A 27,499-nucleotide genomic window follows, 5' to 3' on the forward strand; every position below is an offset into this window, starting at 1 on the left:
AGCGTGACGACGCTGCCTGCATCCTGTGGGTGTTTGTGCCTGGGTTGTGGAATGTGAACGCCCCCAGACAGCTTGCCTCCTGCAGGTGTGAGTGAGTTGCCAGACCAGCTTCTCTGCAGGAAGAGCGTGTAACTGATGCCTTTTGCCTAGAAACACTTGCTTCCTGGGGGGTGCTAGGGTTCAGGTTGACCTTCATGTTATTTCCAATTCTGTGGTCAATATTTTCCAGTATTTCATACAAATATTGTATGTTTTTTTGTTAATATGTAATTAACATCTTCCTGATATATGTTCTTTTTTTCATATAAAGACACCAGTATTTTTTAAGAAAAGTTTTCATTGGTTCTTATTCATTTTTTCCTCATTGTTTTTTAAAATTTATTTTTTCTAAATTTTATTTATTTTATGGGTGTGCCGTGCAGCATGTGAGATCAGGTATCAAACCCAGGCTCCCTGCATTAGAAGCGGAGAGTCTAACCACTGGACTGCCAGGAAAGTCCCTCCCATTTTTTTTTTTTTAATTGAAGTTTGGTTGATTTTCAGTGTTAGGTTAGTTTCAGTGTAGAGCAAAATGATTCAGATATTCTTTATTCAGATGAATAAATGAATAAGTAAAAAGAAATGAATAAGAAGAAAACCTTATCCCTCCAGGAAACTTCAGGTTAATTGAGCAACAAAGAAGCAAGTGGTATGATGAATCCTAAACTTCCAGGATAATTCCCTTTAAACTTTTTTTTTTTTTTGTTTGCAGTTTTATTTTTTTTTTTTTTTTTTTTTTTTTTAAATTTTATTTTATTTTTAAACTTTACAATATTGTATTAGTTTTGCCAAATATCGAAATGAATCCGCCACAGGTATACCCGCATTCCCCATCCTAAACCCTCCTCCCTCCTCCCTCCTCTACCCTCCCTCTGGGTCGTCCCAGTACACCAGCCCCAAGCATCCAGTACCGTGCATCGAACCTGGACTGGCGACTCGTTTCATACATGATATTATACATGTTTCAATGCTATTCTCCCAAATCTCCCCACCCTCTCCCTCTCCCACAGAGTCCATAAGACTGATCTATACATCAGTGTCTCTTTTGCAGTCTTGTACACAGGGTTATTGTTACCATCTTTCTAAATTCCATATATATGCGTTAGTATACTGTATTGGTGTTTTTCTTTCTGGCTTACTTCACTCTGTATAATAGGTTCCAGTTTCATCCATCTCATTAGAACTGATTCAAATGTATTCTTTTTAATGGCTGAGTAATACTCCATTGTGTATATGTACCACAGCTTTCTTATCCATTCATCTGCTGATGGACATCTAGGTTGCTTCCATGTCCTGGCTATTATAAACAGTGCTGCGATGAACATTGGGGTACACGTGTCTCTTTCCCTTCTGGTTTCCTCAGTGTGTATGCCCAGCAGTGGGATTGCTGGATCATAAGGCAGTTCTATTTCCAGTTTTTTAAGGAATCTCCACACTGTTCTCCATAGTGGCTGTACTAGTTTGCATTCCCACCAACAGTGCAAGAGAGTTCCGTTTTCTCCACACCCTGTCCAGCATTTATTGCTTGTAGACTTTTGGATGGCAGCCATTCTGACTGGCATGAAATGGTATTGAGATCAGTGTTGTTTTTGACTGACCAGCATCCCTTCCATCCCTTTGGATCAACTCCTTGATGTTTCCTGGAGCCCCCTCTCTCTGTTGTCAGTCCATGTGGATCAGTCTGACTTAAACTTAGGTTTCCTGGGTGGACGTGGAATTCAGACCTGATGAATCGGCACAGCCCACCTCCTTGACCATAGTGATTGGTTCAGGAATGGCCATGGGATTCAAGTTGGTCCAGTGATTCTCAACCCTAAAGAGTTTTAGTGAACTGTGGAAAGAGGCTCAGAAGCTCTTTACGGAAGTTGTTTAGCTCTTTAGGATGGAAAACTCAAACCAACAGGGCCCAGCGTATCAAAGGAACCAGTCAGAGAATGAAGCCAGTACAGAGGAAAGAGAGGCCAATGATGGAGAGACTTGAGTCTCGTGACAGTGTTTGTGCTCTGGACCAAACCGTGCCTGAAGCTAGTATATCCCCTGGACTTTTCAGTTATGTGAATCAATAAATACCCTTCTTTGCTTAAACAAAAACAAAAAAACTTACTTTAAAAACAGTAGTCTCTGAGCATAAGTCAGTTGTTCTTCTTCGGATATTCTCCTTGGACTGGTCCCTGAGCCTGGCTTGAAAATTCTGGAAGAGTGGCAGATGATGCTCTGGAAAGCTGTGGCTAGTGGGAGATCCCACCTGGGATATGGCTCTGCCCCAGGAGTTTGTCTTCAGGCGTTGATCAAATATTCTTCCATCCCTTTCAGATCCCACGCTATGGAGTACAGACCATGTCCGGCAGTGGCTGGAGTGGGCAGTCAAAGAATACGGGCTTCCGGACGTTGACATCTTATTATTCCAGAATATCGACGGGAAGGAGCTGTGCAAGATGACCAAAGATGACTTCCAGAGGCTCACCCCGAGCTACAACGCTGACATCCTTCTGTCGCACCTCCACTACCTCAGAGAGAGTAAGGCGGTCCCCAGTCCCCACGAAGACCACTGTCTGAGGTCCTTCTTAACCTCAGATGCAGAGGATTCAGCCCTCTTGCTGCCCTAACCTGATTCCCATTAGGATCTGAGAGAATGCTCAGAAGGTGATGACTTAGCCAGATGGGGAGTGAAAGTGGCTCTTTTATAAGAAGCAGCAAAGTCACCTCCAGTGTTCCGTTGCTCCTCCAGGGTTCCCCTGACCGAGAAGATCATGTATCAGAGGGAAACAGAGCTTTACCCAGTCACACGTTAGTTCATCTCCATGAGGTCCAAACAGGAGAAACATTACCGTAGGGCTCCTACTTGATGGGAAGTATGGCGTTCATCTTCCTGAGAGCCAAACCAAACTCCCTTGCATACCCCACTGGAGCACAAAATGAGCGTTTTTGCTTGGTACCTTGAGATGTGGCTTAGCCTGTCAGAATGGGAATGGCATCTTGGCAATGAGAGGCATGAATCTACAGAGTCTGCTGCATGCTTTAACATTTCAGAGGTCAAGCACAATCAGAAGGAGCTAGTCGAGATAGTGCTACAGTGGGTGGTGTGAACTCTCTGGTGTAAATGCTTTGCCTGGCATCCCTGGATTCAATATAGGCCCCCATCTAGGTTTTAACATGCTAACTGGTAGCAGAGCCATGGAGAGATTTCCAAGCAGCCCATGATATTTAGGGTGGGGAGTGTTGGGGGCGGGAGGAGGGGCAGATATTTTCTTTCTTCTTTTTTTTTTTTTAATTTTTCAAGGAAGGTAATTCTCTCTCTCTTTTTTTCATTTGGATGTTGCCTTTTTGTTTTGTTTTGTAGCACCTCTTCCACATTTGACTTCAGATGATGTTGATAAAGCCTTACAAAACTCTCCACGGTTAATGCATGCTAGAAACACAGGTAATGCTGGCCCCGCCCCTTGCCCCCAGGACAAGCGTAGGCTTTTGTTCACAGGTCACATGCTTTCCAGGTAGAACATGGGACAGCCAGTGCGTCAGGAAGGCAGACGGCAGAGGTGGATGGTGGAGGGGTCCTTGGTAGATCAGGGCTCTGTGTTGGCGCTTCCGCAGCCTCTTTGGTCTCTGAGTACTCCCCTGCTTTCCTGGCCAGTCAGAGGATTTCTTTCAGCCAAGAGATGTGCGGGATTAGCTTCTAGCCATAGCCTCAGCTCACTTTGCTGGGTCACTGTCTGCTGCTCTGAGTGCTCCAATATGCCCTGTGCTGACTGTAGAAACTAAAAGCATGTCCTGTGTAAAGGGGCCCTTCGCATCCTCCTTTTTCTCCTTTGAAAATTAAAGGCTGAGAACTCAACACTTTTATTTTATTTATTTATTTTTTAATTCTTAAAGGAGCATTTACTAGGACAAGCAGGGATTATACTTTTCCCTTTTTGGTAAAGTTTTAGGCCATTGGACTTGACTTGCATCTTCTTGCACAGACCTTGTACTTTTGCAAAAGGCAGTAGGAGGGAATGTTGGTTGCCTCTGGGGAGCTTTTGTTGCGAGGGAGGCTATGTTATGATTTTGAAAGATTTGAAATTAGTGACTAACCAAATACCTGCTATTCCATATCTTAACTATTGATTCTACATCTTATTAATATTTATTTATCTTATTTTTTTTGGCCTGAGCCTGATAGAGTTTAACATGATGCTTCTTCCTGGCTAACCCTTCTCCCTCCCCTCCCAGTAAAGGCTGAGGGTAGAGGCTGGGCTTTCTGTGGATGAATGTGGTCCTGGTGGCATCCCTTTTCTCCATTGTGATGGAGACACTGTGTAAGCCTGACCACAGGCTGCCAACCCCACTGTATCATTTTCCCGGGACCCTCTGCCACTCCCAGGCTAGGGAGAAAACCATCGAGTGTTGGAAGGACCAAGTAACCCCTCATAAGCAAGCCAGCCAATTCATGGTCAACCCACACAGAGAAATGCAGCCATTTCCCAAATATTTGCTGTGTTATTTTTAAACATACAATATGAGTGAGTCCAAGCTTGAGTAGAGCAGGGATTGCTAGTTGATTCTTGAGCTGGCCCTCAATGTTCAGAACGTTATGTTTTTAATCTGAAGTTTAAAAATTGCTTTGAATTGATCCTACACTTTTCTGATGTAGGTTACACAATAAGCTTTTTAATAACCTCGTGGCCAGAAATAGCAAGCACCTTAGACAAAGTAATTCCCCTTCCTTAGGAAATGCTTTGAAAAGACACACTTTCAGATAACTTCATAGTCATTTAAAAATTCTTTTTAGCAGGGAATGAAAGTGTCAAGGAAGCTCTGATTTCATTATTTTTGTCTTTGCTAAACATAGAAGCAATCGAAAAGCAGGGTAGCACATTCCAAATGGACTGAGCTGGAAAAAAGGGAATTTTGTCCGTTAGCAAGTTGAGCATTGATTGAGAGAGAGAAAGGGAAGATAGGCATATGAAAAGAGATGCGAATTCATTTTTAATTAGATCCATATATTCTTTTGCAAAATAGTTATAATTTTTTGGTACTACTTTCCAAGGGCTCCATAAAAATGTTTTATGGATTTTTATACAATTTGAAAATGAAAACACCCAGCATGGAATTGTTCTAATAAAGCTAGCTTGTGGGAGGATGGAGAAACACAGGAAGGGGCTTCAGGAGGAAGCTGAATAATCCAAACCCAAGACCCTGTATGCCAAGTGGAGCATCCCTTCCAGCTTCAGCAAAGGTTTCTGACGCGCGTCCTTGCCCCTGCTGCCCAGATCAGGTGTGGCTGGTTCCAGAAGGCTGCCTGCCTCGGTTGTCAGGGGGAGAGTAGGCTAGGCACTGTTGCTGAGATGGACGACCACGGCAGCAAGACCTTCACGTTTTCTGTCTTTCCTTTTGTCTGCAGGGGGTGCAGCTTTTATTTTCCCAAATACTTCAGTATATCCCGAAGCTACGCAAAGAATTACAACTAGGCCAGGTACGAAAACACCCCTGTGTCATCTGTTTTTTTTTTTTGAGAGACATCCCAGGATGTCCTGTGAGATGCGTGACCTACGTCACGTGACACAGCTGATCTTGGATGGGAGCCCTAAACAATCTGCCTCTGCCTCTGTGGATCTGGAGCCTAGAATCAGTCAGACCTTTCCCCTCAGAGATCACAGGGACAGTCCCTCCCTGAACTGCAGGCTGAAAAGCGGGTCAGCCCGTTCACCAGCTGATCTCAGACACAGACGGGCCGAGAAGTCATTCCCAACGCCTGTCCGATTTCGAGTTTACAGAAGGATGTAGTATCATCCATCCATCCTAATTGCATAACCTGGAACCAGTGGCGCTCCCCTAACACAAGTGACCAGTTCCCAGCTGTCACGAGAGCCAGACTTTCAGAGCAGAAGCGTGTAATCGATCCTATTTACACCTGAAGCTTTATGTCTTTCCTGATGACTTAATTAGATTATTAATTTATATGTCATTTGTGAAAAAAAATATCAGTAGTTATCAAGGGCCAATTCATGTTAGATGCTGGGGATCTAAAGATCAGCCAGACTTCAGAGCCTCCTGTTTTCAGAAAACTGACCTGGACATTCCCCAGGTGCCCACCCACCCTCCTGAGTGCCAGCCACGGGATGCAGTGGGGAACAAGCCCACAGCACACAGCATAAAGCTCTAGATGTTTCAGTAAAGCCACCTAGAGCCAGAACAGACTTACACGCATAATATTTAACCTTACGAGTGAGGTGCCTGGAGCTGGAGGGGCAGAAATGGATGTTTAATCTAAAGCACTGATCTTGTAGTAGAAGCACCACCTCTGACAATAGCGGCTGTGGGAGCAGGAAGGGAGAAGAATTCCTCCCTAAATTCCTCCCTACAGGAAAGGGATGGGCCATGTGCGCTGCAATGGAAGGGCCATGTACAAGAGGAGGATGCAGTGTTGCCAGGTAGAGAAGTGCAGGGGGTGGCCTTGGGCAAGCATGGTCCCATCACCTGAGCCCTCACTGGGATGTGCAACCCCACCAGCTGGATGGCATGAGCAAGCCTCATAGCTGAGGAATCGCGACTCAGGGCTGTGGGATGGTTTCTGCCTCTTCACACATGGATACAGAACTCCCATCTTCCTTCCTAGACCCAAGCTGTCACTCTTCAGCTTCTGGCATCAGGCTGCCCAAGTCCCAGTGTGACCTGGTCCCAGGCACCAAGCTTGGGGTTTCTGTCTCTCCCCATCGAAAAAGATGGGGGACCAGCGAGCTGACTAGCACAGGGAAAGATACTTCTCTGGGTGAGGACCGCTCTGGTACTGCAACTGAGCTGGCGATTTTGTCCTCTGACCGCATAAAGTTTTCTCCCCTGTCCCTCCTGCAAAGCACAGCAGAAAAGCTCAGCCAACGTGCTTTGTTATCTCTGACACAGACCATGTACGTAATCGTGGACAAGACTCAGGGTCTGCAGTGATCTAGACTGGCTCCAAAGGAACCCCCCACCTGTACTGGAAAAGGAGCATCACAGTGCACGTGTCATGCTAGGTCTAGACGTGCCTGAGCTAACTGCTAGTAAATGCACCTTTGGGAGGTCACGGAAAGTATAGGAAAATCATACTGATTTCCCAAGTGTTTTAAAGAAGTTCCCACCCATACTCACAGAAGCAGAAGCTGCCTGTAAACTGTAGCCTACTATGCTCCTCCGTCCATGGGATTTTCCAGGCAAGAGTACTGGAGTGGGGTGCCATTGCCTTCTCCAGAGGATCTTCCTGACCCAGGGATCGAACCCAGGTCTCCTGCACTGTAGGCAGACCCTTTACCCTCTGAGCCACCAGGGAAGTCCATAAACCTTTGGCCAAGGGTTGCTCATTTGTTTGTCTGAAGAGATTTCGTGGATGTGTCTGAGTCTCAAAAGCTGAGGATTGTGAGCTGGTGTTGGGATCGTGGGGGCATACAAGTTGGTTTAGTGTGATGGTCAGGACTACATGCTGCTTCACAGACAGAACAGTAGGTCTTTTGACTTCCCTGGGGGTCAGGTGGTCAGACTCTGCGCTTCCAGTGCAGGGGGCAAGGGTCTGATCCCTGATTGGGGAGCTAAGACCCCACGTGCCACTTGACTCAAAAAGAAAACCGTGGGCCCTAGAGTTTCTTTTTACCCTATTTGAGGATGTGGTGGATTTGGAAGAGGTCCTTTTCTTAATATTATAAAGTTTTAGTCATATTTTTATATCCTCTTTTTAAATTTGTTTTTAATTGGAGGATAATCGCTTTGCACTAATGGGTTGGTTTCTGCCATGCATCAACATGAATCAGCCACGGGTGTACACATGTCCCCTCCCTCCTGAACCTCCGTCCCACCGCCCACCCCATCCCACCCCTCTAGGTTGTCACAGAGCCCCGGGTTCTGACTCCCTGCGTCATGCAGCAAATCCCCGCTGGCTGCCTGGGGTACACATGGTGATGCATCTGTTTCAGCGCTGCTGTCTCAGCCCGTCCAACCCTCTCCTTCCCTCACTGTGTCCACACGTCTCTTCTCCGTGTCCGAGTCTCCACTGCTGCCCTGCATGTAGGTTCATCAGCACCATCTGGAGCGTCCAGGTGTCAGAGAGGAGAGTGGCTGGGAGGACCATGCTGGGACACCCCAGGGAGACACAAGGGTGGCTAACGCTCATTCACCTGGCGAAACCCTGATCACGCACTTTCCTTCCATCTGTCATCCGAACGTGACTTGGAAGAGACTCAGATTTGTACCAAAATACCTGTTTTGAGGATTGCCGCTGTGATTCTGAAAGGAGATGTAAATATTGGTGTCTGAGATATCTACGAAGAATTCAAATCAGAGCAAACGAGCCAGAGAGCTGTTTGCTGTCAGACAGACTGAGAGATTTGAACCTGGGGAGAGTAGACTTGTTTGTACACTTGGGGTGGGCCCATGATCAGCGTTTCAGGGATGACTTTGTAGTGGTGCAGTTGGAGAAGGTCGTGATGGCTTGGGAGGGGTTGGGGAGGGGCCGACGGGTGGTGCAGGGGTCCCTGGGAGAAGGGGTCTCTGGGAATCTGACCGTGTGCCTGTGGTCAGTGGGTTTCTTTCAGAAGAGGTGGTTGCTGACTCTTTCCTGGGGAGAGGTCCTTGGGGATAGAGGCCTGAGTTCCCATTGCCCTGCACCCTTGGCTTGCAGCGTCTGTCCATGTCTCTGATCTCACACTCACGGAGACAGAGGACTCCTGCCTCCCATCCACCTGTCCTGCCACGTCCAGCGTCCTGATGCTCCCTCGCACCTGCTTCCTTTCCTTCCTTCTTCAGCACCCAGCCCTTGGCGGCCTGCCCCACCTTCCCTTCCCTCTTGTCACGGTCCGTCTCCCCAAGTCGATCCTGTGTTCCGGAGTTCCTTTGCGGCCTGCCCTGTCCAGTGGCTGCATCCTTTCAGTTCCCCCGACAATCATCCGGGACCACCCGGTGACCTTACAAGATAACACACGATGGACAACATACTCCTTTGTTCAAGCTTCAGCCCCTCTTCCCGTGCTTGTTCCTATTTATTCATTTCCAAACTGTCCTGATTCAAAATGCACCCTCTTTCGTGATCCCTTTGTTGAATTAGCATGTCGATGAGTCTGTCAACTCCTCTTGGAAAATCCTAGCACATGGGCAGATCCGTTTACATTCTTTTTTTGTGATCGCATTTCATGGCATCACATGCGTTTCTCTGAGAGTCAGTTATTATTACCAGAAGTCCTTTCCCCATCTTCCCCAGAGGCACCCTCCTCCTTTTTTGCTGAGTGCATGCCTTTTGGGGATGATGGCCCCTTGAGGCCTCAAGGGGCATAGAGACAAGTCTGACTGGGGGAAACTTGCAGGCTGGCTTTTGACCTCGCGTAAGCCCTGCCTGGTACCTTGGGCACAGTGTACGTGAAAGCTCTGGTGTAAGCCCAGGACGATCTGTAACCCTACCCGCTCCTCCATCACCATGGCAACCCATGCACCGTGATACACATCTAGGATGTTGTTGAAAGAGAGTAGAGTCTTGGGTCTGCAAGTGCAGCCTTGACTTTGGCTTTTGAGCTGGTGCTCTTCAAGCGTGTCTCGCAATCTGCAATGATTCCTCCTTCAGGGTTTGCAGCACAGTGCCCGTCAGCATCTCCAGTCACAGCAAGACCACACAGCTAATGCCCTGTCTCCTCAGATGAGCCTGCAGCACATGGCTGAAAATGCATTCTTGCCTTTGCCCTGACTCTGCTATAACCACAGACCTGCAAACCTGGTTGAGAAGGGAAGGTGAAATGCAGCCCCTCCACCCCACCCCCACCTGCCGCCAGATCGCCATGCCTTTGACAGAGGAGTTTAGAAGACTGTAGGGAGAGCTGGAGGAGAACGAGAGAGGGTAATTTCATCATGGTAGTAGGCTTTACTGTAAAAATCCCATGCATTAAGTGGGAGTTTAGAGATTAGTTTTGGGCCACAGCTCTTGGTCTTTGTGTCTTTGCCGTAAGCATCCAAGCTCATTGCGAGCTGGCAGAATCCATCCTTTCACATCCAGCACAGCCTGGGACCTCCAGAGTTGCTTCGTACATGTGGCATGGGTCCTGCAGAGGGAGGGTAAGCCCTCTCACGAGCCAAGTTCTGGTCCTTTAAAGTGGCGGGTGGACTTGAAGAGGGCTAGTGGGGCTATTCAGTGATCCTGATGAAAAGAGAACATAAAACTTGGTGAACCTAATCTTGCAAGAAGGACAGCAAGGATGCTGTCTTACATCGTTGATGTCTAGAGGAGGGAGCAATGGTGGGGAGGAGTCTCATTCAGAATCAGGAACTGATCTTGTTGCTGTTCAGTCACTAAGTCATGTGCGACTCTTTGCGACCCCATGGACTGCCGTATACCAGGCTCTTCTGTCCTCCACTATCTCCCGGAGTTTGCTCAAATTTATGTCCATTGAGTCAGTGATGCCATCCAACCGTCTCATCCTCTGCTGCCCCCTTCTCCTTTGGCCTTCAATCTTTCCAAGAATCAGGGTCTTTTCCAACGAGTCAGCTCTTCGCATCAGGTGGCTAAAGTATTGGGGCTTCAGCTTCAGCTTCAGTATCAGTCCTTCCAATGAATGTTCAGGGTTGATTTCCTTTAGCATTGACTGGTTTGATCTCCTTGCAGTCCAAGAGACTCTCAAGAGTCTGCTCCAGCACGACAGTTATCTTAACTCCCAGGACATAAGCAAAGATGCTGGGGGGAAGGAGCCAGCAGTAGTCACAGTCCTTCTTTGTAGCTTCATGGTTTTTGGTCTAAATCATGGCAGAGAACATACTTCTTTGGTACCTTCAGCTGCCTCTGGAATGGTTCTTATAAAACTCAGTTTTAAAACAGAGTCTGTTAAAGAAATAAAAAGAGCAGAACCCATGCCAGAAAGCAGCCTTTCCTGGCACAGACCTTCTGCCAAGTTTATGAGTTAATGGCCTTGAAGATCAAAATGGAAGAGAAATGAAGGGTGGGTTGAAATGACCACCAAAGTGACATGTAACTGTGTTCTTACTCGAAGTCTTATGATCCACTAATCCATCAGGGGCAAATAGCAAATGTACACGGTGTCATAATTTTTCAAGCAACCAAGGAACAGAACTGCTCAAAACTGGCTCTGCTTTGAGGTGGTGTAGCTGCTGGCGAGGTCACTGAAATGGTCGTCTTTCGTCTCAGCCAGGCTTGGTTCAACATTCCCCAGTGTCATATCCCACAGGAGGGGGCTCGGGGCCCCCACGGCACATGATCAGTAGCTGATAAGACAGCCCCAGGGCAGAATTTCATGAACAAAAACAAAGCTCGACTTATCTTCCGTGGCAATGTGCTCACGAGCACATTAATCATTGTTCATGTAAACATCTCAAGTTCTTGGCTAAGAATCAGGCTTGGAGTTGTTTAGGTCCTGACTGATTTTTGAGGCAGGATGGGACATGGTTGTGCATGCTAAGAAGGACTTCACGAAGACAGAGTCTTAAAATATTTTTCTATTCGTGGCTTGGTGCTTGATTTCTTCCAGGTCCATTTCACGGGCAGTCTTATGTTTAAGATAGTAGCAGACTCACCGACGGACACTGGCTACTAATTGCATTCATGTGCTCATATTTCAGGCAAAAGCATTCAATCTAGAACTTGGTCCTCTCATTATTGGCATTCACAGACTCAGATAGCGTTTCTGAAATAATTATCTGGAGGAACACAGGTTTGTAGAAAAGAAAAATGGAAACTGTCTAGAACAGGCTTTCTCAAACTTCAGCGTACAGCCAAGTCAAGAGAGATCTTGTTTTGAAATTGAAGTATCGTTGATTTAGAATGTCATGATATTTTCTGGTTTACAGAAAAAAGTGGTTCAGTTTTATATATATATGTGTGTGTGTGTGTGTGTGTGTGTGTGTATACATATATATACCTACACATATATTATTTTTCTGATTCTTTTCTCCTATAAGTTTTTACAAAATACTGAGTATAGTTCCCTGTGCTGTACAGTAGGTCCTTGTTGGTTCTCTGTTTTATTTTTAGTGATGTGTATATGTTAATCTCCTAATTTATCCCTCCCCCACCTTAGGAAACCATAAGCTTGTTTTCTATGTCTGTGGGTCTATTTCTATTTTGTATATAAGCTCCTTTGTATCATTTTTTTTAAGATTCCATATGTAAGTGATATCATATATTTGCCTTTCTCTGTCTGCTGCTAAGTCGCTTCAGTCGTGTCCGACTCCGTGCGACCCCACAGGTGGCAGCCCACCAGGCTCCTCCGTCCCTGGGATTCTCCATCTGGCTTACTTCAGTAGAGTGCTAATCCCTAGGTCCTTCTATGTTACTGCAAACGGCATAATTTAATCCTTTTTTATTGCTGAGTAATATTCCATTGTGTGTTTCCCTGGTGGCTCGGTGGTACAGAATCCACCTGCCAATGCAGGAGACGCAGACTTGATCCCTGGGTCAGAAAGATCCCCTAGAGAAGAAAATGGAAATCCACTCCAGTGTTCTTGCCTGGGAAATCCCATGGACAGAGGAGCCTGGCGGGCTATGGTCCACAGGGTTGCAAAAGAGTCAGACACGACTTAGCAACTAAGCAGCATCCATACTGCGTCGCACACGTGCACCACGTCTTCTGTATCCATTTGTCAGTCACTGGACATTTAGGCTGCTTCCGTGTCTTGGCTGTTGTGAGTAGTGCTGCTAAGAACTGTGGAGTGCATGTATCTTTTTTAATTATGGTTTTCTCCCGACATATCCCCAGGAGTGGGATTGCAGGGTCATATCTGGTAAAATGCAGATTCTAATTCAGTAGATCTAGAGTGAGACTCTGCATTTATAACAAGCTCCCAGATGTTACCAGTACTGCTGGTCTGTGGAGAAACGAGGACCTGGAACATATTTCTGGATTCTCTTGCTTTTTCACTCCTGTTAGAAGTGAAAGGGCTTCCAGATAGAAGCCCTGTTGTCGGTGTGACTTTCTGCTCCTGTAGTGGGCTAAGATACTGTTACAATTGCCCTCCTAGATTTTTCTTTCTGAGACAGTTCTCAAATTGCAACTCTGGCTAACCATCATCTAGACCAAATGCAACTCACTGAGAATCCGTGTGCAAGTACCCCCATCGACGTAAGTTGAAATTTAGTGGTAAATCGATAGCAGCTGAAGATTTAACTCCCCTGTGTAATCCCAGCATCATAAAAATGAGAATCCAAGGCGCTGGGTGGGAACCGCTTCCAGTCCCAAAATACAAAAATGCCAGTGGAGAGGGAGTGGTGCGCAGCAGCAGAGAAAGTGATCAAGCTCCACCAAAGCTCTGGAGAGTAGGATTTCACAGACCACACCAGGCGAGATGGTCGTAGCCAAACAGACCAAATGAATTAAGGCAATTCTGTGTTGGATTTCACGTTGCATTTCACTGCTTGTCTCTCTGGGACAGGAAAATGGAAAGAGACATGTCTTTTGAAACATAATCAAGCTTTTTGAAGACGGACCCACCAAATGGCCAATTGTGAACCAAGTTTAAAATCTCTCCACGTGAGAGTTTATAGCCATCTCCAGGTGTCTGGAGCAGGACACCTGCTCCAGGACGTGGGTATGGCTTTCAGCTGGCCCAGTGACACATGGCATTGAACCGAGACCTACCAATCCAGGAAGATGTAGATGTGAAATGGCTCTGTCATAAGACTGCATACACCAATAGCTTTACATAGGCACAGTCAGTAAGAGCATGCATAATAACATTTCTGGAATATATTTTAAAGGAAACTTGAAACGACTTACAGTCATAATCATAATAGAGCTTGCACGGAGGGTGCTGAAATATAATTATTCAATTTGCATATGCAAAGTGTGATGAAGGTTTATGGGACAAGTGACAGTACATTATAAATACAAAAAAAAATCATTGGCATATACTTCAGTTCTATGATCACTGCTAATATGTTGTGGGGGCAATACTATTTCAGTCTTACCGATGACTTCATGCGATTCCTTTTAGGGAAATCCTAAATTCATTTGGAGCAGGAGAAAAAGTAGACATTTGCACAGAAAAAGAGCTAGTCCCTTAAGACTGATTGAATAAAAGTGGATGAGGGGGATTGAGGGGTGGCTGAGAGAGGCAGGTGGCAAATAAAGAAGGCAGTACTCGCTTCCGAGGAAGGAGAGGAAAGAACACGAATGCCATTTGGTGGATTTAGGGTCCGGCCTCGAGCAGGTATCAGTTCATTCATACATACCGCAGGCTGTGTTTCAGACGGGTCATGCATGTAATAACAGGGTGATGGACTTCAGTCAGCTCAAGCTGGAAGCAAAACTAATAGATGGTAAGAAACTTGATACGGTCTTGACTGTGACTGTAGTGAGTTATCTTAGGGGAGTCCACCAGCTCCGAGAGAATCTGTCCATGGGAGTTCTCAGATTAATGGGTGAAAGTGGGTTAGATCGATAAAAGACACAGAGTTATCTTTTGTAAATGAAACATAAATCTCATGAAACCCAGGTTGAATGTTTCTTTGGATCACTGGGTTTTCTCACTTCTTCTAATAAACACAAACTTTAAAAAGCATACAAAATAGCTATTATCAAGCCACATCATTGATCTTTTAGTCATTTTATTTGTCTTTACAGATTTACCTTACGAACCACCCAGGAGATCTGCCTGGACCAGCCATGGCCACCCCGCCCCCCAGTCGAAAGGTACGGTGTTGGTTCCTGCTGCCTTGAACCCTCTCATCACCAGGCAGTGGGTAACTCTTGATGGAGTACATGATCATTTCTATAGCCAGTTTGTGCTTTTTCAACATACAACATGTGTGTCCCTTTGGCCCCAAAGTGCAACTGATCTTTAAATGCAATGATTCATTCTCTTTGGGGGTTAGACGTATTTCTAGAACAGAAAGAAGTGAACAATGTGATGTATTTCCACATGAACAAATACATGTCTCATGGGATGCTTTGAGTACAGATTCAACGCCAGGTCATTTCCCAATCTTGGCCATGTTTAAAGTATTCCTTGCTTTATTTTATTTTCCTAGTAATTTCCTTTTATCTATTTATTTTAGAGGGCGATTCATTTTCATTTGTTTTGTAAACCATCTCAAATTTTCTTTTTAGTTTTGGAAAAAATGGGGCACAAATAAAATTTTAAAATAAGTTAGAGGGCCTTTGTTTTGCTACTACGTTTACATTTGATTGTTTTTGGGAAAATTTTCCTTACCCTAAGATGCTTCTTGTCATAAGAATAGGACTCTTTTGTTCATAACTCAGATAACCGGTAGAATGATGGACAGCAGCACCAAAATCTAGTAGTCAAACACAAGTTATGGCTAATTGTCTCTTTCATTTTTGGGTTTTCAGCTGCTCAGCCGTCTCCTTCCACAGTGCCCAAAACCGAAGACCAGCGTCCTCAGCTAGGTATGTTTCAGGGAGCCTCATCATGGTCATAAAAGAAGAAATGGTCTGGCAGCATCTTTCTAAAATGTGTCACTTTCTAAATGAAATTAATGTTCCTTTGTCTTCTTTGGGACTGTTCCATATGTAAAACGGGCAGCAAACTACCATTCTACTCAATTGGAAATGATTGAGTTTTTGCTAAACCATTTACAAAATCCATGCAGTAAATATGGAAAATACATTCCGTCTGCACCCAGCTTCTTTGTGTCCTGGGAATTATTTGACTTTTACCTTCCAGACCACATACAACAACATCAGCCCAGAAACGCAGTGCAATGTTTCTGCTGCCAGCGCGCTGAGCAACGCAGCCAGTATTGTCCTGGGGACCGTGGGGGACTGAGGACATTTGCCCTGTTTATGTTCTGGGATGGAGAGAGGCCTGGACTGGATGTCAGGAACCCCAGACCAAATCTGAGCTCAGCCACCAGCTAGGAGTTTACCTCGAAGCCTGTCTCAGATCCGTGTGACATCGTCTCTAATACAGGAAGTGGTGCTGGGGAACTTTGGTGTGAGAGGCATTGTCAGCTCTAAAATCTGAAAACACCAGCAGGTCAGCATCATTCTTGCAGTTACATGCCACCTGCTCCCAACCATGTCTTTTCTTTTTGCTGCAGATCCTTACCAGATTCTTGGACCCACAAGTAGCCGCCTTGCGAATCCAGGTGAGACACTGCTCATGGTTTTGCTCTTACAAAGTTATCTTTTGGGCAGGAGCGATATTGAACGTTGAACCTGAGTAGCCAAAGAAATCCCTTCCACTGAACAAATTTAAGTTGTAAGTTTCACTGGATTACTTGCCTAAATGGCAAATAAAAGGATTGGGTTATAAACTTTAAGATTTAGCTTCAGCGAAGAGCATCCTTACTTAATCCAAGTTGTTTCAGCTTCCTGGGGCTGCTCTGACCAAGTACTACAGGCTGGGGGCTTAGACATCAGACATTTATTGTTTCCTGGTTCTAGAGGCTTGCGTGTGCGCTAAGTCCCTTTAGTTGTGTCTGACTCTTTGCGACCCACCAGGCTCCTCTGTCCGAGGGGATTCTCCAGGCAAGAATGCTGGGGTGGGTTGCCATGCCCTCCTCCAGGGGATCTTCTCAACCCAGGGATCTAACCCAAGTCTCGTACATCTCCCCATCCGCAGGCAGGTTCTTTACCACTAGCGCCACCTGGGAAGTACTAGAGGCCTGAAGTCCAAAATCAAGTTGTCAGGGTTCTTTCCCTCTGTGGGCCATGGAGAAGAATCTGTTCAAGACTTCTCCTTGGCTTGCAGATGGCCATCTTTGCCTGCATCTCCTTACTTCTGTATGTTATCTCTGTGCCCAAACTCCCATTTCTACCAGGACCCTAGTCAACCTGGATTAGAGCCCATGCAAATGACATTACTTTAACTTGATTACCCCTCTAAAGATCCTAGTCCCAATGATGTCACATTCCAAGGTATGAGCAAACCCGACATATGAATTAGCGGGGAGGAGGACCACACTTCAGCCCATCACACAGCAGATAAAATAATATCTTAAAAAAAAAAGAACCTAATGACAACCATAAGACTTCAAACTTAGGCTCGTGGTCATTGAATGGCCTGTGTCTGAACTCAGATGCCAGAAGAAAGCACAGATCCTTAATCGCCCAGTTGTAGCCCGTCCCTTGCCAAGGGCTGTCACCTGGCACCATGCCTCGGTGCCAGCCAGGTTGTTTGATTTGTTTGTGTTCGGGTCAGAACCAGCTGTGCTGGCATCCACTTCAGAAGTGCACAGCATATGCTGCATATTCTCAACAGCAACTTCAGATGCCAAGATGTCACAGGCATGTTGGAAATCCCAGCTGGAATGTGTATTGCCTAAACGTTGAGGCCAAAACAGGGTTAGAAACGGGAAAATGTAGATTCTGTGTAAATCCCCACAAGGGAATCTATAGTTTGGAAAACATAAAATATCATTATTGGGAGTTCTGCATCTTTGACGCTGAAGTTTAGTTAATGGTAACTAGTGCAGTAAATGTTTTTTAAACAGCAGAGAATTGAGCGGGTCTGTTTTGTTTATTGCATTAAATCCAGGCATAGCCCAGGTGCTCAAAAATTATTTGCCAAATAAATGAATTCAAGGAGTAACAAGATACTCTCCTTGACTCTCAAGGAGCTTCCACGGACACAGGTCTCCTCGGCATCCACCTGGTGGCTGCGTCCCCTGGGTCTCTTCCACGGACACAGGTCTCCTTGGCATCCACCTGGTGGCTGCGTCCCCTGGGTCTGTTCCACGGACACAGGTTTCCTTGGCATCCACCTGGTGACTGCGTCCCTGGGTCTCTCCTGGGTTGGTTCTTGGCATCCACCTGGTGGCTGCGTCCCAGCTGTTCAGGTTTGCAGCTGCCTCCCATTGTTGTTCAGTCGCTTCTGTTTTCAGTCCTGTCTGACTCCTGTCTGACTCTGCGACCCCATGGACTGCAGCACACCAGGCTTCCTTGTTCTTCACTGTCTCCTGGAGCTTACTCAAACTCATGTCCATTGAGCTGATGATGCCATCCAACCATCTCATCCTCTGTCATCCCCTTCTCCTCCTACCTTCAATCTTTCCCAGCATCAGGGTCTCTTCCAATGAGTCAGTTCTTCGCATCAGGTGGCCAAATTATTGGAGCTTCAGCTTCAGCATCAGTCCTTCCAATGGATATACAGGATTGATTTCCTTTAGGATGGACTGGTTGGATCTCCTTGAAGTCCAAGGGACTCTCAAGAGTCTTCTCCAACACCACAGTTCAAAAGCATCAGTTCTTTGGTGCTCAGCCTTCTTTATGGTCCAACTCTCACATCCATACTTGACTACTGGAAAAACCGTAGCTTTGACTACATGGACCTTTGTCAGCAGAATGATGTCCCTGCTTTTTATTATGCTGTCTAGGTTTATCATATCTTTTCTTCCAAGAAGAAAGCGTCTTTTAATTTCATAGCTTCAGTCACCATCTGCAGTGACTTTGGAGCCCAAGAAAAGAAAATCCACTGTTTCCATTTTTTACCCATCTATTTGCCATGAAGTGATGTGACTGGATGCCATGATCTTAGCTTTTTGAGTGTTGTGTTTTAAGCCAGCTATTTCACTCTCCTCTTCCACCTTCATCCATAACCAGTCACATAAAAACCATTACTGTGTTTTGAGATGATGATTATCAGTCAGGTTTCAGGAAGACTAATCTGGCATGAGCGTTCAGGAGAGATTAGAAAGGGGGAAAGGGCGGAAGCTGGAACGCTCTGGGAACGTTCATACAATAATGTGAAATAACAATCCAATAGCTCCCCTTCCCCCCCGGCCGTATCACGCCTGGGCAAATGCTTGTCTCGGAACACCATGGTCTTCCTCCTGCAGAAGGGGAATCGGAGGTCCCGATGAATGAGCTAACTTCTCCTGGGTCATGCAGCCCACCAGAAGAGAGGCCAGATTTGAACCCCAACTCTCTGCCTCCAAAATCTGCTTTAATATTTTCCGGCCCCTCCACTGCCACTGAGTGAGCATGGAAGAGGGAGCTCTTGGAGAATGAGGACCCAGAGAAAAGAAAAGAAGGATTGCCATTCAAACAGCTGCTTCGGTGCTTGGGATGGGGCTGCAGTCAAGGATAGAGGGCAGGAACCTGTCCAGCAGCATAAACAAAACCAGTCTGGCCCTTTCACCCCCCAAGATGGGTTAAGTGAAATGTATATAGGTCTGTGCCCATGGTGTCACAGATAAAGGTGGTGCTTGGTTGGTGACTTGAGGCCAAAGAAAGCTGTGGCCCCTTAGCAGAGGGCTTAGTGCCTGGGGATGCCCACAGTGCATAGAGGGACTTGTAGGCAGAGCACTCACTGGCCTGGGGAAATGGAAGATGTCTTGGTACCTAATAGCAACGCTGGCATCGTAAGCCAAGGCTGCACTTTATTCCACTAAGACTGTGTCTGCTGGGTCTGGGGAAAGTGGCAACATCCAACTTTTTTTTTTAAGATTTTTTTTTTTTTATGTGGCCATTGTAAAGTCCTTTTTTAATTTGTTACAATATTCCTTCTGTTTTATGTTTTGGGGTGGGTTTTTTTGGCCTCGAGGCATGTGGAGTCTTAGCTCCCTGGCCAGGGATTGAACCTGCAGTCTCCCTGCATTAGAAGGTGAAATCTTAACCACCAGACTGCTAGGGAAATCCCAACGTCCAACTTCTGACTTGAAGATAAAGACTTCTCTTACTTAGTTTATAATGAATTGGGCTTCCCTGGTGGCTCAGATGATAAGGAATCAGCCTGCAATGCAGGTGACTCGCAGGAAACCCAGGTTTGATCCCTGGGTGGGGAAGATCCAGTGAAGAAGAGAATGGCAACCCACTCCAATATTCTTGCCTAGGAAATCCCACGGGCAGAGGAACCTGGCGGGCTTCGGTCCATGGGGTCGCAAAGAGTCGCACACGAATGAGCGACTTTTCTCCATCTCTCCTTAGGCTGTATGTCAGTTACATTCATGGGGCGCCCTGCTCCTAAAACAAGAATGTCTTTTACCCTGCTGTAAATGAGAATGTTTCTTCCTGTTTGGTTCTGGTTGCCCGGTCTCTGATAAATAAATCCTTCACCACTTGAGACTGCTGCCTCTGCTCTCCACACAATGCAGACTTTAAAAACCATTTTAAATGAAAAGATGACCTCACGTGATGTGAATGCCCAAAATGATAACCGCATCTCCACATCTCCCTCCCAAATATGCATTTGGTGTGCAGTGTGGACCACATTTCTCCTGCTGGGACGAGTGTGTCCTTGCACTATGGAGTCCTGGATCAGATATTAGCAACACCGCCCCTTTACACCCCATCAGAGTGGCTGAGTGTTTCCCACGGCTCCTGTGATGAACAGAAATTGCCTGTCCAGGAAAGTGTTTCCTTGGGAACAAGAGTTCACTGGCTCCCTTGGGGCTCACTGGGGAGTCTTTAATGGTGAGCATGAAAGTGGAACCTGCTCCAGGCAGGGCCAGAGACCAGTGTTAGGGATGTTTTGGCATCGGATAGGAGGTGGGAGTGTCCAGTCTTCTACTGAGACTTACCAACCGCAGGTCCAGGGAGGGGACAAAGGACCCGAAGGGCCTGTGGAGGTGTGTGCAGAACCCAGGCCTCAAAGCAAGACTGGAGTCCAGGTTCCAACCCTTGCTGACCTCCAGCAAGATCAGTCACTCTGCCTCTTGGGCTCTGATTCCTCATCCCTGCTGTGGGGTGTCACATAGTTCTGGGAAGCAAGGGATTAAATAAACACATGGAAAGTCTTCAGAATGATGCCTGGTACTAGTCAGCTTCCAGGGACACTGGCCAGCCCTGAGAACACCACCATTCCCAGCTTCTGTCCTGCCAGCCTGCGATTTTTTGGGAGGAAGGAGGGTGGTTGGTTTCCTTTGGTGTCTCCTGTATGTGGGCAAGGGAGGTACCTTTCGTTAAACCCTGGTTTCCACCTCAGACAGATCATGATCCGAGCACTTATGCGCTGAGTTTATCTTCATAGTGATCCTGCAAGGTAGTATTATAATACTACCATGTTGATAGTATTGCATCTCCCCATTCTGCAGACAGGGACACTGAGGCACAGACAGCCGGGCGAGCCACCCCAAGTCCCGTTAAGAGGCAGAGCCAGGATTCAGCTGAGACGGTGCTGATTCCAAAGGGGTGCTTCCAGCCCCTCTGCTTCCCTGTCCCCCCACCCACCCCCCACCAGTCCTGTCTGAGCCACCCTGAGCCCTGACAAAGCCTTCCATCTGGGACACACGCCTGCCGCCCTGATCTTGACGTGGTGGTGGGGGGGTCCAGGCTGTGCACTTGGGTTTTTCTGCAGCACCTCCAGCTACTGCAGAAAGCCCGAAGGTCGGCCCCCGCGGTGCCTGCCGGGCCCCCCTCTGCTTTATTTACGGCTCTCTCCCTCCATCAGCTGGGGGCCGAGGGTCCTCCTTGGGACCCCCCCTCCTGTTTGTCCCATGGCTGCTGAGTCACTCCCAGCTGTGCTTTTCTCTGTGGTTTATAAACCGTTTAAATGTTTTGCCCTTTTCTGTTGCCCAGTCTGTACCTCTGTGCTATGGTGTTTCTCTTCTTTTCTTTTTAATTTATTTTTTTTATTGAAGGATAGCTGCTTTGCAGAATTTTGTTGTTTTCTGCCAAACCTCAACATGAATCAGCTATATATATATATATATATATATATATATATATATATATATATACATACATACATATATCCTCCCTTTTGAACCTCTGTCTTCTTTTCTTTGAATCAGAGACGACAGTCCTCTCCCAGAATTAAAGGCTTGCCTTTTGTCTTCTTCGAAGCCACACTCCAGGCCCCTTCATCCCACTGGGCCTTCCTGTAAGTGGGCAGCCAACAGGCTTGGATTCCCTCTTTCCCCAATCTTGCCTTTTAGTTAATTACCCTGGACAAACCTAGGACAAAAGTAGCTACTCTTTACTGATGTTTCAAAGGAGGTTATCAGGATAGAAGAGAAAAGAGATGTAAAGAGTTTTTTTTTTTTTTTCCAAAGAAGGTGATTCTTGAGGTGCAGATGATGAGGCTGTTGGATGGACAATTGGTCTTAAAAGAGCTTCTGCTTTTACTTGTTGGTTTGGCCGGTGAGATACCCACTCTTAGACTACCTAAATCTTAGGTATTCGTGTTTTGGAATCTCTATTCTATCTTCTAATACACACTTGTAGCACACAGTCTCACTATTTTGACAGTAAAAGAAGAGTTTAATAAACGGCTTTTGAAATTCTGCAGCCATGAATAACTTGTTTAATTTACCATCGACTAACTCCTCAGCAAATATTGTGCCCCCTTGAGCAGTCAAGCAGAGCAAGCAGATCTGCTATAGACTGTGAAGGCAGTGGGTGTTGTTACATCACGTTGAACAGTTAATGAGCTTGACATAATGCTGCATTTGATAGCGTCTGCTTAAACAGCGGGGCTTCCTGGTGGCTCAGTGGTAAAGAACTCACCTGCCAATTCAGGAGACGGGGATTCCATCCCTGGTGCAGGAAGATCCCTGGAGAAGGAAATGGCAACCCACTCCGGAATTCTTGCCTGGGAAATCTCTTGGATAGAGGAGCCTGGAGGGCTGCAGTCCATGAGGTTGCAAAAAGCCAGACATGACTTAGTGACTAAAGAACAACGACTGAAACATTAATTGATTTATATTTATGGCTGTTATTTTTTGGTAAGGAAGCAGATGAACTTTATTTTGAAGATGTCTTATTCCCACATGCCCTTGAAAGGCTCAGAGGTCAAGCCCCTGTGTCTTAAGGGCTGATGGTAAAATAGTCAAAGGAGACATCCCTCGTCCATCCTTTGACCCTTCAGTTTCCAGCCAGGAACTTAGGCCCCCGACTTACTATTTCTTTAGAAACAGGAGAGGTGAGAAAGCACTTTTCTCTGCCATTTTTCTCTTACACACGTTTATAAAAGAAGTGAGTGAGCGACAGATTCCCAAGAGACAACGCCAAGGTTTGAAGAGATGATAAATATAATTTTGGCTGTTTAGGAAAGTCTGTGTATTTTATACAAAATCTGTGGGATTGCTCTCTCTCTGGGAGGAGGTTGACAGTGAATATCTATTTTCAAACAACTCTGTGTTTATATTGAAACATATGTTAGATTGTTTAAATCAAAAATCCATGTTTTTCCCTATTCCCAAGTCATATATGAAATTTTTTTTCAAGTAGTAATCCTTTAGTTACAATATGTATACTAAAACCATATGGTTTTCTCAAACAGCTCTTTGTATTTTTAAAAATGCATATTAATGAAATGTTGGGGGCAGCAAAAGTTGATTGAGAACAGTTTGAATATGTGGCCCCCAAAAAGCAAAGACTTTACATTGCGATGAACTACAAGCTGTTAATACATTTCAAATGTGTTGCTAGAGTGAAAAAATGCTAATTTTCCAGAACGTATTCAGAAAAGGCTGACCTTTCTCACGATGCTATCGTAGGGATAGATTCACAGACATATCCACTGCATACAGCCAATGTGGAAACAAAGATTTATGAGCTGGGCCGTTTATCTGGGGAGCTTGTGGACAGGATTTAGAGAAAGCAAATTTATAATTGATTTTTACGTTTCATCAATTCCCTGAAGAGTTGGCAGAGTTCCTTTAATCATTTTATCATATCTGTTGGTATTTACTCATAGTGTAACAAAAGGTCATCTCTTTGGTAACAAGCCCAAGGTGGTATCTGGGAACTGGGGAGGAAAGACCTGCCTCTTACCTGTTTTCAAAACTTCTAAAACCTGCTTAAAGCATCTTAGCTTCTCCTGGTCACAGTCTGATTGTTGGTATTTGCATGCTTCTCTCTCTAAGGGAGCCATCAGTCATCCTGAAGTATTGTAATGTAGAGGTTAGAATGATGTGCCTGGATGTTTCTCTGAATTTAATAAAACCTAAAAGCCGCATCGCTAGACCCCCAGTGGGATCAAGAGAGCTGTGTGGACACCCAGTCAAATGAGATCTTGTTGACTCAGTTGCAGCCTCATTCTGCTCCCAGGAGGACTCGCACTCACTCATGGTTGCAGCGTTTTCATCTGAAAACTCTGCTTAACCCAACTGGCGTTGCAACGCAGGGGCAACACGTGGATTTCCGTTACAATGCATTTGCCTAAATACTGGAAATGGGTGATCTGGTTTGAGACATAGCCAACTTTTTTTTCTGAACTTCCTCATTTTGAGTGGGTTAATTCTGTTCTAGGAAAAGTTTTGACAGAATGGCTTTCTGCGTGCCAGCCCCGTGTTATGTTAGAAATAACGGTGTTTACTTCCATTCTCTACTTTTTCCATAAACTTTTCGACGTTCATTTCCTAAATCTGACTTTTATTATTCGACTTGACCTAGCCAACATAAATGGTACTAAGTCATTATTGCCAGCTACATAATGGCGCTTTCTGTCTCACAAAAGAGGAAAATTAAGTCTTCCCAGCCCCAAAACACAAAGTTGACCTGGCTGCTCTTCTAAGGAAGACAGAAATGAAGGAAACTGACTTGAACTCTGCCCCTTTCGGGAATTCTTTGCATTCCCGAAAGGACTTGGATCAGCCTCTAGATCTGCCTGGTCATCACCAAGGATCATCATCTTAGGCCAGTTCCTTAGATGCGGAGCTTGGGCTAAGCATACTTGGGCAGGTGATTCATGAAGGGTACATTCTCGAGGGAGAGGATGCCGGAGACCGCAGGGGAGAGATTAAGGAAGCTTGTGGCCTTAGCTGGGCTTCCCAGGTGGCACTAGTCGTAAAGGGTCCACCTGCCAATGGAGGAGACATAAGAGACGTGGGTTTGATCCCTGGATCGGGAAAATGCCCTGAAGGAGAGCATGGCAACCCACTCCAGTATTCTCGCCTGGAGAATCCCCTGGACAGAGGAGCCTGGCGGGCTGCAGTCCATGGGGTCACAGAGAGTCGGACACGACTGAGCCACTGAGTGTGCATGCATGTGACCTTAGCTGGAACCTTGCTTCAGTCTGACCCCATCCATGCTAAGTCCCGGGCATGACCAGCATCACAGAATCGGTCCCTCTTTGAGGCCAGGGGGCTGACCTCTGGAGTTCTTTGTCAGTCCATCAGGCCGTGGGCTACCTGAGGGGGTGGGAGGGAAGGGTTTGAGGCAGCTCCAGTTTCGGCCAAGGGCAGTTCTCTGGAGAAGGGGGTGGTGGTGCTGGGGGACAAGAGCGGCCAATGCCCCCAGCCCAGAGGGATGGGCACACAGCCTGCTAAAGGAACTCTGCGTGGGGTTTTCCAGGTGGCACTAGTGGTAAAGAATCCACCTGCCAGTGCAGGAGACACAAGGGATGCTGGTTCAATCCCTGGGTCGGGGAGATCCCCTAGAGAAGGGATGACTACCCACTGCAGTATTCTTGGGCTTTCCTGGTGGCTCAGATGGTCTAAAGAATCTGCCTGCAATGTGAGAGACCTAGGTTCAGAACTCTGGGTTGGGAAGATGCCCTGGAGGAGGAGGGCATGGCAACCCCACTCCAGTATTCTTGCCTGGAGAACCCCATGGACAGAGGGGCCTTGGCCGGCTGCAGTTGCTGGGGCCACAGAGAGTCGGACCCGGCTGTGCACACGGTGTTCTCACAGATGTTCCGTTTCCTTTCCCCACCTCCTCAGGGAGCGGGCAGATCCAGCTTTGGCAGTTCCTGCTGGAGCTTCTGTCTGACAGCTCCAATTCCAACTGCATCACCTGGGAAGGCACCAACGGGGAGTTCAAGATGACCGACCCGGACGAGGTGGCGCGGCGCTGGGGGGAGCGGAAGAGCAAGCCCAACATGAACTATGACAAGCTCAGCCGGGCCCTCCGCTACTACTACGACAAGAACATCATGACCAAAGTCCACGGGAAGCGCTACGCCTACAAGTTCGACTTCCACGGGATCGCCCAGGCCCTGCAGCCCCACCCCCCGGAGTCCTCTCTGTACAAGTACCCCTCGGACCTCCCCTACATGGGCTCCTATCACGCCCACCCGCAGAAGATGAACTTTGTCGCCCCCCACCCTCCGGCCCTCCCCGTGACGTCATCCAGTTTTTTCGCCGCCCCGAACCCATACTGGAATTCACCCACGGGAGGGATCTACCCCAGCGCTAGGCTCCCAGCCAGCCATATGCCTTCGCATCTGGGCACTTACTACTAAAGCCCCTGAGAGAGGCCTTTCCCAGCACCTGTGTAGAGACCCATCCATTACTACAAACTCTTATCCGAGACCACGAATCAGAAGTGCCTCAAGGGAAATGCGAAAGCCCGACTGGGGCAGGGGGAGAGATCCAGAGACTCTGAGTGGGAGGGACTTACTAAACCATGACTACAGAGATAAAAAGGATGCTACCTGTGTACGCAGACAGGTAATCTGTGGACCGACCTTGTAAAAGACATTGCAAGTAGAAGCGTGACGTCATAAGGACAAAGTGCCAAAGAAAACGTTCAGAAGATGTGTATAAACCTTTAGAATAGTCTTTGGGAATCCTGCTAGTGCATTAAGTGGGGATTAAACTCAAGCAATAGATACCACACAGTCTGGACCTAACATGCCATTTCTAACGTCATTGGAAGGAAAACTACCTGTATTTAAAAAGAGAAACATATCAAACACAGGAGAGAGAGGAGAGGGAGACTATGGTAGCCCATCGATGGACACTGTTAACGGAACTCATCAGCATCTGCTGTCTTGGGTGAAACCAGATTCTTAGAACAACCCGAGGCTTCCAACTCCTTGACGATAAGACGGGAACTCTGTGTCACAGGGCGGGACTGAGCATGTGTGTGGAGAGAGGGCACGTGGGTGTGGATGGAGGAGGCGGGAGAGGAAGAAACGGGGGAAGGAGGAGGGAAGGACTGGGAAGGGAGCTTCTTGAGCCATGAAGACTGGACTTGGGATGGTGTCGGTTCTTCGGAGAGCTGAGCCGAGGAGATGTGAGGCTTCGTGCGGTCAGTGTTGTACCAAATCCAGTGTTAGGAAGACGGACACAGCGTGATGGGGGCGGGGCACGGATGGTAGGAGAACGCAGAAACAAAATCATGCATCTCTTTTTGTCTTGTTTTGTTTGTTTATCAAAAGAAAAACTGTAACTGGAATTGTCTGATATTTAAAAAGAAACATTCAGGACCTCATCCTTAGGCGGGGGTGCTCTGCTCTCCACGGGGTCAGGTAAGCGCTAGCCTTCTCGGCTACCCCAGTCTGAAATCGCCTGGGTGTCGGGGGCGAGGCAGCCTCCAGTTTTCCTTTTGAGTCGCGAACGCTGTGCGTTTGTCAGAATGAAGTATGCAAGTCAGTGGTTTGTTTTTTTGTTTTTTTTTTTTCCTTTTTATATAATAATTATATAACTTATGCATTTATACACTACGAGTTGATCTCGGCCAGCCAAAGATACACAACACAAGAGACAATCAATGATCTAATGTGGCCTTGAACTTTAACTCTGTATGCTTAATGTTTACAATATGAAGTTACTAGTTCTTAGAGTGCAGAATGTATGTAATAAAATGAGCTTGGCCTAGCATGGCAAATCAGATTTACACAGGAGTCTGCCTTTGCACTTTTTTATTTTAAAGTGACTCAGATTGTTTAGTAG

At 46.5% G+C, this 27,499-nt stretch overlaps 1 protein-coding gene across 6 annotated transcripts in view; it reads left to right on the forward strand.

Moving 5' to 3' along the window:
- The window catches only part of ERG (ETS transcription factor ERG), a 314,438-nt gene extending 286,995 nt beyond the window's left edge, over positions 1-27,443 (forward strand). For 4 of the 6 annotated variants that reach the window (XM_070377237.1, XM_005907416.2, XM_070377251.1 and 1 more), the window contains 7 exons: positions 2,353-2,556; positions 3,380-3,460; positions 5,420-5,491; positions 14,598-14,666; positions 15,327-15,383; positions 16,037-16,084; positions 25,544-27,443. In XM_070377237.1, coding sequence (XP_070233338.1) covers positions 2,353-2,556; positions 3,380-3,460; positions 5,420-5,491; positions 14,598-14,666; positions 15,327-15,383; positions 16,037-16,084; positions 25,544-26,064 — 1,052 coding nt within the window. In that variant the 3' untranslated portion in view covers positions 26,065-27,443. The remainder of the gene's footprint in view (positions 1-2,352; positions 2,557-3,379; positions 3,461-5,419; positions 5,492-14,597; positions 14,667-15,326; positions 15,384-16,036; positions 16,085-25,543) is intronic. The other 2 variants (XM_070377256.1, XM_070377271.1) reach the window with 2 other exon arrangements.
- Positions 27,444-27,499: the final 56 nt, after the last annotated feature.

This window comes from Bos mutus, chromosome 1, assembly GCF_027580195.1.
Source record: "Bos mutus isolate GX-2022 chromosome 1, NWIPB_WYAK_1.1, whole genome shotgun sequence".
NCBI lineage: Eukaryota > Metazoa > Chordata > Mammalia > Artiodactyla > Bovidae > Bos > Bos mutus.